The sequence below is a fragment of the Heterodontus francisci genome, chromosome 20 (genome assembly GCF_036365525.1).
Source record: "Heterodontus francisci isolate sHetFra1 chromosome 20, sHetFra1.hap1, whole genome shotgun sequence".
In the NCBI taxonomy this organism is placed as follows: Eukaryota; Metazoa; Chordata; class Chondrichthyes; order Heterodontiformes; family Heterodontidae; genus Heterodontus; species Heterodontus francisci.
Window position 1 is genome coordinate 53,871,395 of NC_090390.1, and position 13,620 is coordinate 53,885,014.

Consider the following 13,620-nt stretch of genomic DNA (forward strand, 5'->3'; position numbering starts at 1 on the left):
TTAAAGCCAATTAAAGGAGGCTGAGTGGCAGCAGGCTAGTGGGCCTTGCTTCAGATAGACCTAGACTCCCTCCCTGGTTGTGGGTGCAGCACAGGCTGCCCTATCGAGGGATTTTCCCCCACAGCAGTGACCTGGCTACTGTATCTGTTTTTTTTTTAATTGAAGTTTTTAAAAAAGTTGGTGAAAGGGCACCTGCATGTTGAAGTGCCCTCTGAGTTGCTTACCATCTATTGCAGGCTGCTGCTCCTTTGAAGGCCTGTGATTGGCCTTCCAGCTTTGAGAGCCTGCTCACCACCCTTAATTGGACAGAGAATCTGTCTCCATTGCCAATTAAGGGCTGCCCTGGTCAAAATCCTCAAAATCCCAATGAGTGATTGGTTGTTGTCCCCAGCACCCACCTCCCCCGGAGGCGGGTTTGGTACCCAGAAACAGTCCCGAGCTCTGTTTCCTTCCCCCCCACAGAAGGAAAACCTAGCCCTCTATGTCTCTCCTTCCCCATGGCTCCACAAGCAGAGCGAGGGAATAGAGCTAGTTGGAATACTAGGGGAGTAGTGAGGGGGATTACTGGGAAAGGGCAAACCCAAAGCCAGAACACTGTAGGGGCCACCTGCAAAAACAGGATGGGGCTAAGATTTAAAAGTCTAGAAAGTTTAGCTGGGCTACAGGTAGGGTTTTTGCGCAAGCGCCTTTGGATTCCAGTCCATACATTGCTCTATTCTAGCCTCAAACGTGGGATCTCAAACTACAGAGACGGGTTGGCAGATCTGGTTCTTTCTGCTATTAAGTAGGGTATCAGCAGGTTTGCAGCTATTGATGAGGGCCAAGTAGGGATGGGGAACAGATGTTCAACTGATTGCTGATGGAATAGATAAGCTTATGGATCGATTTATGGAATTTTTTTTCATGACCGGAATACTCAGTTTTATTTTTAGGGACATGTTGTGAGGAGGTTGACAAACAGTCACAGTGATTATATCACTGAACCATAGAATGGCTACTGTGCAGAAGGAGGCCATTTGGCCCATCGTGTCTGCGCCAGCTCTCTGCAAGAGCAACTCGCCCAGTCCCACTCCCCTGCACAGTGGTTGGAGTGACTCTCCAAACCAACCAATTGCTGCCCCTTCAGTCTACTCTCAATCATCAGAAAAGTAATGGAAGGTGTCATCGACAGTGCTATCAAGTGACACTTATTCACCAATAACTTGCTTACCGAAGTTCAGTCTGCATTCCGGCAGGACCACTCATTACAAACACTTTTGTAATAAATTGCCACTAGACTTGAGCAGTATGGTTGTGGCCCATTTTATTCTTGTACAGATCAGTTCAATCTTCTTTTGCAGTACACTGGTGCTCTGATATACCAGCATCTCTTGATTTATAAATAAAAGGATTTTCCCCTCCAATTCACATACTGTCTGGACTTGGACATATACCATCACGCTCACCTGTTAAAAAATCCTGGAATTTATTTTTACCTAGTGTTCCCACATTAGCAATATCATCACAAGGACTGCAGGAATTCGAAGAGAAGACCCACCAGCACCTTCTCAGTGCAAGTAGGGATATGCAATTAATGCCACATCACCCACAAGCTAGTAACTATAATTTTATTTTGTCTGTGCATATAGCTAATTTCCTTGCTACTATCCATCTTGGTAACTCAAAACCAGTGATCCTGATGATGCAAATCAACATTTACTGTTTTAACCAACATTGTTTTTTTAAAAAAAAAAATAAAACAAATTAGATTGAAACTCCCTGACCTCCTTTGTGCCAAGTTAAGTATTCATTTCAAACATGGGATTTTTCTTAAAGGGAAACTGATGGTGGAATTCCATTTTTTTATTAAAAATCCCACAAACTCTCTATATCCCTATTGCCCTCAAAAAATATCATGTAAGGAAAAGATAATTGATAAAGTTTTTGGGCTATTGATAGCATTTGATCACCATTTTTTAAACATTATTATGTTATGGTTTGAAGGAGAAAATAAATGAAAACAGATTTTAGATGACTGTTAGAGTCCTGAAATGTAAATGCTGTTCTTCACAACACAGAGTGGAAAAATTCTGAGGTCACAACACCCAACACGGGGCTGACTACAGCATGAATCTAGGCCACAAAAATAACTTGACAGTATTTTGCCCTTAATCTCTGGTTCACATCAGAAGCTGGATATTGATACTGCTCATAAATTTGAAGAGCGACACATTAATAAGCAGAAACAAAATAGTCTCATACAATCTGTACAAACAAATTAACTTAAAGATATACAGTAAATTCTCAACTGGTTTCTAGCTTTTGTTTGAAATCAAAGTCAGCAAAGTACTTTATAACCTAAAACAAAAGCAAACAGTGGTCAAGTACATCATTTTCATAATATTTTAGCAGCAATTATTTATTCCTTCTCCCATTGTGGCCTCCTCCAGCTGAGATACTGGATAGTCTAAGCTGTGTTCCAAAAAATTTTTAGTTTTTATAGTCATCCAGATGAGGGTTGCTAATACTGGGACTGCAGCCAGTGCCAGAATTAAGCACTACCAGGCCAGGTCTCTGTGACTGTTTTCTACTCTCACAATGTGCCTCAGCCTCAAGCTCTGAAGAGCAGCCCTCTTTGGATCAGTGTGACATTTTCCATATACCGCACCAGACGTTTTATGGGCTTTCTTGATTGAGATTGCCAGTTAATGCCAGTTTGTGTTGGCCATGTATGCTTCCTGGAAGTTTAGTTGAAATTGCCTAAACTGATTTTACATAGGACTCGTCCAGATAGAGGAGACTTCCATTCATTCAGTCTAGGCTGTACTTTAACCCAGATCACTGAAGTCAAACAGTACTGTGCTAACTCACTGTGTCTTAGGTGCTTTTAGTGCAGATGAATGACCATTTTTTTTTCACCTGCCAGTGTAGACTACTGCCATCGGTGAAAATATTTCATTAGCCTGCAGTAACGTAGTAATAGGAGCTCAAACTTTGGGAACTCTTCAGTATCTGGAGAGTGGTTTATGATTTAAGGGTCCAGCCTTCATCTGGACTTGTGGCAATTCTGTTTGTCACAGAAACTACAACACTTGTATCTTGGTATAAGAGAAAATAATTTTTACAGTTGAGCTTAATCCCACCATTATGAAGCTTATCCATAAACATTACAGAAGCCAAAAGGCATCACCAGAAAGTTGTACAAAGCTTATCCTGTTGTGGAGACCATTTCAGATCTGCCTGCAAAGGCTACTTTTAAACTATAAGAGAAAACATGAGACTCGTTGCAAAGATTAAGGTCTAAGGTTTTAGAAAGTAGCAGGGTGGCATGGATATAGGGAAAGCTGAAAGAGAGAAAGTAGAGATAAATGGATGATTCTTGAATTGACAAGATCTAGCTAATGGTCTTCCCCAGGGATCTATGTTGCAATACTCTTGTTCTGTGTATACACAATTTGGAAGCAGGTGTATCACAATTTGCAAACTAAATTAGGATGCATGAAAGATTGAGGACATAGACAAGTTAGAGGAGTAGGCAAATATGTGGCAAATGCAATTCGATTTAGATGAATGGAAAGTGCTACATTTTTGGAGAAGGAACAGAGAATGGAATTATAATCTAAACAGTAACATTTTCAATAGTATGGAGGAAAAGAGCAGGCTTGAGGGTCTGAGTGGCCTACGCCTGCTCCTAATTCATATGTTTGTATCTAGAGGATCCAGATACACTGATCTTTAAACACTGGAGAGGTAGACCAGAGAAAAAAGTTGGCTGGTGAATCTGCAGAGAGAGAGAGATAGTTGGAGTAATGCATGCAGTTTTAGATACCCCATTGCACACACAATGTTGAAGCTCTAGAAAAGGTACAATGTAGGTTTACTAAGATGGTATCGGGGATGAGATGTTATTGAGATTTGACAGACTGAAACTGTATTCACTAGAGCAGAAGATGTTAAGGGACATCCATTACAGATGTTTGAAGTTTTGAGAGGGTAACTAGTGAAAATGATTTCTACTGGTGAAATTGGTAACAGGAGGCATATACTTGGGTCCCAATATTAATGGGGAGGGGGGAGAATTTAGGGGAAGCTGAAAATTGCTAAGAATTCTGCGAAGCCAGGAATGTGGAGGCCATGCCAATCTTAATGACAGAACTTATTAACATATTGTAGCTCTGCTTTTCTCCCTATAGCCGGCCAAATGGAAAGCCTGGCTGGCAGCTGGGAGAGATCACTAGTGGCAGCAGGCTGCAGCTGGGGATCCTTGGGGTTGGGGGAAGGCTGGCAATTCAGAAGGGTGGAGATCAACAATTGGGAGATGAGGGAGGGGGGGGGGGGTTTAACAATTGGGATGGGGTTGTCGGCAATCAGGAGGACTGCCTACAGGATGCTGAAGGCTTTCCTGAGGTGCACTGGGCGAGCACTGCTGCTTCTCCTTGCTCACGAGGAGTGCTGAAAGAGCCACTTATCTTGGGGAGCCGCAGCTCCCTCCTCCGATCAGCTACTGGGAACCCCAGAGCATGAGCCTCCCCACTTTTTGTTAAGTTTCAGTTGCAACAACGTTGATATGATTAGGCCCCCACATACCTTTTGCAGGAAACTCCTCCCTGCCCTGAATTATATCCTTTTAAAGGGATGGGAGTGAGGTCGGGTTGCCAAGTCCTTGTACTTTAACCCCCAGCTCTCACCTGACCATGAGTGGGGAGGGGATTAAAATCAAGGCCTTTTATATCAGCCATTAAAGACATTAAGGGAAAGAAATTGTTCATGTGCGAAGGCATTATCATAAATGGCTATTGAAGCCATAAATATTACAGCATTCAACAAGGAATTAGATAAATACCTGTGGAAAAATATTAAAGGATTATGGAGAAAGAACAGAGTAAACAAACTATAGTGGAGCTAGCATTAGCATAGGCAACGTGGACCACTTTGCCTCCTTCTTTACTGTAATGCAATGATTCTACTTCCAGTGAGCCCATGGCAAGATCCAAAGTTGAGAAGAGACAGCCTGGCCACTGTCTTTATCGTTATGGCAGAGATGTTCTTTGGTATCCTTTACCCTAACCTCTTTAATCTGTACAAACCTGTATGTTACATCTTTCTTCGGAATAGAGCAGAGAAACCTGCGGACATTACAGGAACAGGAAGGACCTGTTTCCCCTAGCGGAGAGGCCAATTACCAGGACACACAGATTTAAGGTGATTGGTAGACGGATTAGAGAGGACATGAGGAAAAATGTTTTCACTCAGAGGTGTCTGGAACTCACTGCCAGGAACGGTGGTGGAGGCAGAAAGCCTCAATTCTTTTAAAAGGTATCTGGACATGCACCTGAAGTGCTCTAACTGGCAATGCTATGGACGAGGTGCTGGAAAGTGGGATTAGATTGGGTGGCAAGTTTTTTCAGCTGGCACGGACACGATGGGCTGAATGGCCTTCTGTGCCGTAATTTTTCTATGGTTCTATTATCGATGAATCGCCCCTTTGGGCTAACGTATACCTCTATCTGGAGGCAGGGTGAAGGACATCTAAGAGACAATTTCCTAAGCAGTACATATATGAATATTAATTTAACCAGTCACAACCACATGGCCAAATTCATTATTTCACTCAGTAAAGCTGTCTCAGTAGATAAGGAGGAACTATTTCTTTATTTATTGTGAGGAGAACATAAAGAGGCTGCGAAAAGATAAAGACAGGTTAAATGAATGGGCAACAAGGTGGCAGATGGAGTATAATGTGGGGAAATGTAAGGTTATTCGCTATTCACCGGTAAGAATAGAAAAGCAGAATATCTTTTTAAAAGCATGAAACTTGTAAATATTGATATTCAGAGGGACTTTGGTGTACTCGTACAAGAAACGCAAAGTTAACATGCAGGTAAAGCAAACAATTAGGAAGGAAAATAGCATGTTGGCCTTCATTGTAAGGGGATTGGAGTGCAAGAATAAAGAACTCTTGCTACAATTGTATAGGGCTTTGGTGAGACAACAGCTGGAGTACTGTGCTCAGTTTTGGTCTCCATATTTAAAGAATGATATACTTGCATTGGAGGTGGTAGAGCGAAGGTTCACCTAGAATAGATACTGGGATGAGAGGGTTGTCCTATAGTGAGAGGCTGAGTAAATTGAGTCGATATTTGCTGGACTTAAGAAGAATGGAAAGTGATCTCATTGAAACATACAGGATTCTGAAGATGCTCGACAGGGTGGACACTGAGATGTTGTTTCTCCTGGCTGGAGAATCTAGAATACCAGGGCACAGGCTCAGGAAAAGGAGCTGATCATTTAGGACTGAGATGAGGAGAAAATTCTTCACTCAAAGGAATTGTGAATCTTTGGAATTCTCTACCCCAGAGGTTTGTGGATGCTTCATCGTTGAATATAGTTAAGGATGGGATAGACAGATTTTTGGTCTCTTGGAATTAAGGGGTATGGGGAGCGGATGGGAAAGTGGAGTTGAAGCCAAGGGTCAGCCATGATCGCATTGAATGGCGGAGCAGGTTCGAGGGGCCAGACGGTCTACGACTCTTATTCCTTCTTTTCTTACTTTCACCATCTTTTATTGCTCTTCATCAAAGTCAGCCTAGCTATGATAGAATTGAGTAAATTCTGAATTCCTACTTGCACACCTGAATAACTGGTTCAACCACTTATTTTCAGTAACTGTACAAACTTTGATTGCAATCACCAGACAGGGTAGACTACTGGTGATGATAACTAACTAATAACTGCCAAATACTGAAATGCTGATAAACATATTACAGATGCCACCAGCTCCTTTTCAAAAAAATTCTAATCACTAGAATGAAATCAAACGATAAATTTTTGGTCTGTGGGAGAATATGTAAAACAAAAACACCATGAGCAGCAAACATTTGATTAATCCTTGTGCCCTGAATTTGGCAAGTTCTTCGTCCCTGCATAGGGACTTACTCCATGTTGGCACCCAACTCTCCTCAACTTAGGGTGGAATTTTAGCTGGATCTGGCTTACTACAGAAACCTTGTGAACCATATTTGGGAGGGCACAAAAGGGGAAAAGGTATGTATATGGCTGAATGGGAGTATTTATTGAGGTCTATCCATATTTAGGTTGGTAAAGGAAATGTATTCCCGTCAGGGGTTGTTGGGTCAACTATGTAGTCACCGCCACCAGGAATATTGGGTTCTAAACTCCTGAACTGAATCTCTGTTTCCCACTCAGCCAAAATGGCCAATTTGGTAGCAGAGTGCTTGAGTGTATGGTGCAAGGTGATCCCCAACATCTCCATTCAAGTAGAAACAGAATGACATTCTGTAGAAATGTGAGCTGTCACCCTGCCACTAATGCAGGCAGGTCTCTAGACTGCTTTGTGGATGTGATCCTCCCCAGTGGATCAACTGTTCATTAGCTGCAAGTGGTCTCTCTCCACTTGTTGCGGCACATTAACAGATAGGTCTTTTTATTAGGTGCTTTGGTTCTGCACTGGTGGCAGAATGCCTCATCCATCTGGCTTGCATAATTCATGGGTGTTCATGGTGTCGTTTCCTGCACTTCTTGCAGTGTTTTTCTTTCTGTTGATCTTTGTCATTTGTCTGACATATTACCACAGTTACATCCATCAGTGCATCAGTAACATCAATAGCTGCTGTCGTCTTAGTCCTGTCCTAAATCATTGGCGGCTTCTAGCATGAAGAACAGTGCACAAAAGGAATGAGTGCTTCTAGAGTCTCACTCTCAAGTCAAAATCTTCTGTTTCGTCTCCACTTTGCACTTTGTGTACAGATTCTTCAGTTCTGGCATCTGTTGAGCATATCATGAATCCAACCAATGTGAATATTGCAGAGAAGAATCCTGGTATTTCATAAGTGAAAAATCAAACCTTATTTTAGCACAGCTCAAAGTCCCAGTAGAGCTTCAAGAAGCATGCTTTCCCTGGAAACTTTTCAAATATGCATTAATATACAAACAGACTGTGATTCAACCTCCAGCGGAAAGCTGGGTGCTTTGCTATGATGGCAAAAGGAATTTTTAAACTTCCAGTTTTTGAGCTTTTCTATTATTCTGTTAGCATTTGGTTAACAAGCGTCATGTGTGTACCTCTATTTTCAAACAAAGCTCATCAGTTCAATGATAGGTGAATTATTTAAGTTAATGAAGTCCAAGTTTTCTTCAAAACCTACGCAAAAAGGCACTGTTTATGTAGAAGGTAATCCTGCTATGTAAATTAATTTAAATTTGACAAAGGCAACATATCCTGCCAGAAAAATCCACCTTTTTTCCAAAGTTATAACTGAAAATGAAAAATACAACATGCATCATCTGTATAATTTAGAATTTCAGTTCAAATGCTGTGCATTTACTGAAAGGATAAATAGTGATCTGGTATCTACATGTGGTGTAAGCATTGTTGGAATAAGCAACATCCTCAATATTAGGAATTTAAAAAGTCTTTCTTTTGATTGTTAAAATCCAGAGACAGCAAAGCATCTTTATTAGGCAGTTGTGGGTTTTGCTGCATACTGTCTTGGCAAGTTTGTTATATGCTTAACCAGACAGTAGTGTGAGGTCTATTAGCGGGGCTCAATCACAGTCTGAGCAGACAACTCTTTACTTTGTGGGCTCTGTTTCACAGTGACATCCCACAGCAGCTATATCAACAACTTATATTTATATAGCATCTTTAATGTACTAAAACATCCCAAGGCACTTCACAGGAGCATTATAAAACAAAATATGACATTGAGCCACATAAGGAGATATTAGGTCAGATGACCAAAAACTTGGTCAAAGAGGTAGATTTTAAGGAGTGTCTTCAAGGAGAAAAACAAGTTAGAGAAGCGGAGAGGTACAGGGAGGGTATTCCAGAGCTTAGGGCCTCAGCAACTGAAAGCGTGGCCACTAATAGAGGAGTGATTAAAATTGGGGATGCTCAAGAGGCCAGAAGTAGATGAGAGTGGATATCTTGGAGGGTTGTGGGGTTGGAGGAGATTAGAGATATGGAGGGGAGTGGTGAGGGCTTTGTAAACCAGGATGAGAATTTTAAAATCAAGATGTTGCTTGACTGGGAGCCAATATAGGTCAGCAAATCAGGGGTGATAGGGGAACGGGATTTTGTCGAGTTAAGACACCAGCAGAGTTTTGGATGACCTCAAATTTACCGAGGGTAGAATGTGGGAGACCAGTCAGGAGTGCTTGAGAGTAGCCAAGTATAGAGGTAACAAAGAAATGAATGAGGGTTTCAGCAGCAGATGAGCTGAGGCAGGGGTGAAGTCGATGTTATGGAAGTGGAAATAGGTGGTCTTAGTGATGGCATGAATCTGAGGTTGGAAGCCCACCTTGGAGTAAAATATGACACCAAAGTTGCAAATGACTGGTTTAGTCTCAGACAGTTGCCAGGGAGAGAGATGGTGTCAGTAGTTAGGGAATGAAGTTTGGAGCAGGGACGGAAAACAATGGCTTCAGGCTTCCCAATATTTAGTTGAAAGAAATTTTCTGATCATCCAGTACTGGATGCTGGATAAGCAGTCTGATTTAGCAAGAGTGGAGGAGTTGAAAGGTGGCGTTGAGGTAGAGCTGAGTATCAGCAGCGTACATGAGAAAACTAATGCTGTGCTTTCAGATGATGTCACTCAGGAGCAGCATGCAGATGAGAAATAGGATGGGCCAAAGGATAGGTCCTTGGGGGCCACCAGAGGTAAGGATGTGGAAGCAGGAATAGAAGCCATTGCAAGTGATACATTTAGCTAGAAAACGATGGAACCAGGTGAGAGCAGTCCCACCCAGCTGGGTGACAGTGGAAAGGCATTGGAGGAGGATGGGGTGGTCAATTGTCAAAGGCTACAGACAGGTTGAGAAGGACAAGGAAGGAAAGTTTTCTTTTGTCACAGTCACATAGGATGTCATTTGTGACTTCGATGAGAACTGTTTCGGCACTGTGGCAGTGGCAAAAACCTGATTGGAGGGATTCAGACATGCAATTTTGGGAAAGATGGGCACGGATTTGGGAGATAAAAGCACATTCAAGGACTTTGGATAGGAAAGGGAGGTTGGAGATGGGGCTTTAGTTTGCAAGAATGGTCGGGTCAAGGATTGTTTGTTATTTTTTTGAGAGGGGTGATGACAAATTTAAAGGGGAAAAGGACAACAGCTGAAGAAAGTTAATTGTATTGGCTAACATGAGGACCAGGAGGGGAAGTTGGGTTATCAGCAGTTCAATGGGATTGAGGGAGCAGAAGGTGGGACTCATGGACAAGATGAGCTCTGAGAGGGCACTAGGTGAGATAGAGGAGAAACTAGAGAAAGATGCGAGTTCAGAGCTAGGGTTGGGAGGAGGTTTAGAGGAAGTTTGACCCAGTGAGCTAGTGGATAGGAGGAATGCAGCAGAGGTAGCTGATCAGATGGTCTCGATCTTAGTGACAAAGATGTCCGTGAGCTCCTTGCACTTATTGTTGGAGGTGAGGGTGGAGGAGACAGGGGAGAGGGGTTTAAGAAGATGATTTGCAGTACTTCAGCTTCATCATTCAACTGAACTCATTGCCCTCACTTAACAATGGAGGACAGCATTTTAGCTGACCACAGAATCACACAATAATACAGTGCCGAAGAGGCCCTTCAGCCCATCGAGTCGGCACCGATGCATTAAAGACACCTGACCTGTCTACCTAATCCCATTTGCCAGCGTTTGGCCCATAGCCTTGAATGTTATGACGTGCCAAGTGCTCATCCAGGTATTTTTTAAAGGATGTGAGGCTACCACCCTCCCAGGCAGGGTATTCCAGACCATCACCACCCTCTGGGTAAAAATGTTCTTCCTCAAATCCCCCTTAAACCTCCCGCCCCTCACCTTAAATGTGTGTCCCCTCGTAACTGACCCTTCAACTAAGGGGAACAGTTGCTCCCTATCCACCCTGTCCATGCCCCTCATAATCTTGTACACCTCGATCAGGTCACCCCTCAGTCTTCTCTGCTCCAGCGAAAACAACCCAAGCCTATCCAACCTCTCTTCTACAGGATCATCTACAGGATTCAAATGAAGTACAACTAACTTGTTTCATTGTAGGAAAAATGTGTGCGCTTAGATTGCTAAGTATCTTGTGTGTGCAAAGTATTAAGTCTGCTTGCCCAAGAAACCACAGGTATTTATCTATTTAAAAATATTAAATCACTGTTACGTGAAGTAAACTAGTAGGGTGCAAGTAAAACTAACCACTGCAGTGCTAGTTTATTTGGAGAGAAATTGGATGCAATGTACAATCTGTTTTTCAATGGAATACCTTTGGGATTTTTGCTCTTTCATCCAGATACTAAGGAACTTTTCTATGAAATCAAATATAGAAATTTGTGGCAGTTTTTTAATGTTCATATTTCCCATCAATTCTGTTTAACAACTGGCCCTCAGTTTATTCTATGCAAGCATTCAAAGACACAACGTATTAAAAATGTACAATGATGTGGCACTGAGTTTAGGATCTGGGTTCATACATGTGATTCCCCACATGTTGATTCCCTGACCTGAGTCACAACATTAGGGGGACACAATGGAAGCCAGTCACCTCTCCAAACAGAAAATGAAGTTTCACGGGGAGATTACTATGAGTTCTTATTTTATTAAGTTGCAAATGGTTAGCGAGCAGAGTTGCCAGAAATCTGGATGCAAATCACTTGACAAATCTTGCCTGGACTTGATGCATGGCACACCAAGGGGAGGAAATAAATATTCAGTAGATGTTTAATTCTTCAAGTTTGTGATTTATTGAACAAAACAACTCACCTGTACCTCTCTGTGTTTTTCTCTCCTTTGCGGTATTGGACAGTTATGAAGAGCATTGCAGTAGTATATTCACAGCTAGCTTTCATGCTGACTTGAAATGGAAGATGTGGCCTAAAATGATGATCACTAACTACTGCCCACAGTGTAATGGACCCAGAGAGATGACTATGTTACCATGGTGACTCTTTTAACCAAAGGTCTGGAAAACAAGGGCTTGGATTATGGTATATGCAACAGCTTCAACGCAGAACTGGTAAGTTTTTAATGAAGTCTAATGTGTGGATCATTTTTAAACATTTACTTTGAGCTTCTAATGTAAATATTTTCAGAAGATAACTTCTATGGGTAGGTTATATTGTGCAGTTTTGCAATCTTAAGTGAATTCTTCAGAAAGCCTCAAAAGTTGTATTGTGAGCCTTTTCTTAATTGGTGCCACTACTAATATGTAAATTTAATTTCAACCTGGCTTTCTCTGGCCAATTTAGTTTGATTTCATTGGAATGGCTGTTTTTACCTGATTCTGCACTGATACCTAGAGCATTGCATTATTCCTGAGTAACTCACCTCCTGACTCCCCAAAGCCTATCCACCATCTACAAGGCACAAGTCAGGAGTATGATGGAATACTCTCCACTTGCCTGGATGGGTGCAGCTCCAACAACACTCAAGAAACTCGACACCATCCAGGACAAAGCAGCCCGCTTGATTGGCACCCCATCTACAAACATTCACTCCCTCCACCAACGACGCACAGTGGCAGCAATCTGTACCATCTACAAGATGCACTGCAGCAACGCACCAAGGCTCCTTAGACAGCACCTTCCAAACCCGTGACCTCTACCAACTAGAAGAACAAGGGCAGCAAATGCATGGGAACACCACCACCTGCAAGTTCCCCTCCAAGTCACACACCATCCTGACTTGGAACTATATCGCCGTTCCTTCACTGTCACTGGGTCAAAATCCTGGAACTCCCTTCCTAACAGCACTGTGGGTATACCTACCCCAAATGGACTGCAGCGGTTCAAGAAGGCAGCTCACCACCACCTTCTTAAGGGCAATTAGGGATGGGCAATAAATGCTGACCTGGCCAGCGACGCCCACATCCCGTGAATGAATAAAAAAAAAATCAGAACAGCAGCCATGTAATAATCACGGCTGGTACTCGGGGCAGCTGCTGAAATAATAAGTTCAGAGAAGTTAGTTCAAATTAAATTTCACATATTTGCAGCTGGCAGTACATGAGGGAACACGACCAATGTTTAAGGAAAGTCTCACAAAGGCGTTTGGTGTGAGCTTTCTGGGAATATTCCATTGAAACTAACAGATAAGTTTATATCAATGGCAAAAATGTTGTTCAGAGTTTAAGTTCCATCTACAGCAAATATTTAATGTTGACAGTTTTTGCCACTAATATTTATGTGAGTTGGCCAACGAATCTATTTTCCCACAATATGGAAGCGTTTACCCGTTCTCCAAATGGAGAGTCTGTGCGGTTAACCTACTTGGTCCTGTATGCATTCTAGGGTACATTCTAGGCTGTGTTGTACTTATGTTAGATCTACATAGATAAACAGAGTTAATTATTATCCCATAAGGGTGATGCAAAGCATAATTCTGAGTGTAAATGCTTCCAAGTTCCACTTTCTTTATAGGCTTTCTAAGAATAAGTCTCAAAGACAAAACAAGCCAAACCAGATTGTTTTCATTAATTCCAATATTAGTGTTGTTCAATTTAGATTGAGAGGTATGAGGGTATACTTCACTTAACAACTGCAAATGGCATTTCCCACTAGTCGTAGGATAGTGATGAAGCTTAAAAAGAGAGAAAGAAAATGGCACTATGCTTGTTGGAAACACCAGTTTGAATCAGGATGAGTGTGTTT

The 13,620-nt window shown here is 42.1% G+C and overlaps 1 protein-coding gene across 10 annotated transcripts in view; it reads left to right on the top strand.

The window, feature by feature from the left end:
• fam53b (family with sequence similarity 53 member B) overlaps positions 1-13,620 on the top strand; it is a 127,536-nt gene that overhangs the window by 20,306 nt on the left and 93,610 nt on the right. For all 10 annotated transcript variants that reach the window (XM_068052789.1, XM_068052788.1, XM_068052794.1 and 7 more), the window contains one exon: positions 11,778-11,987. In XM_068052789.1, the coding sequence (XP_067908890.1) occupies positions 11,910-11,987 (78 nt within the window). In that variant the 5' untranslated portion in view covers positions 11,778-11,909. The remainder of the gene's footprint in view (positions 1-11,777; positions 11,988-13,620) is intronic.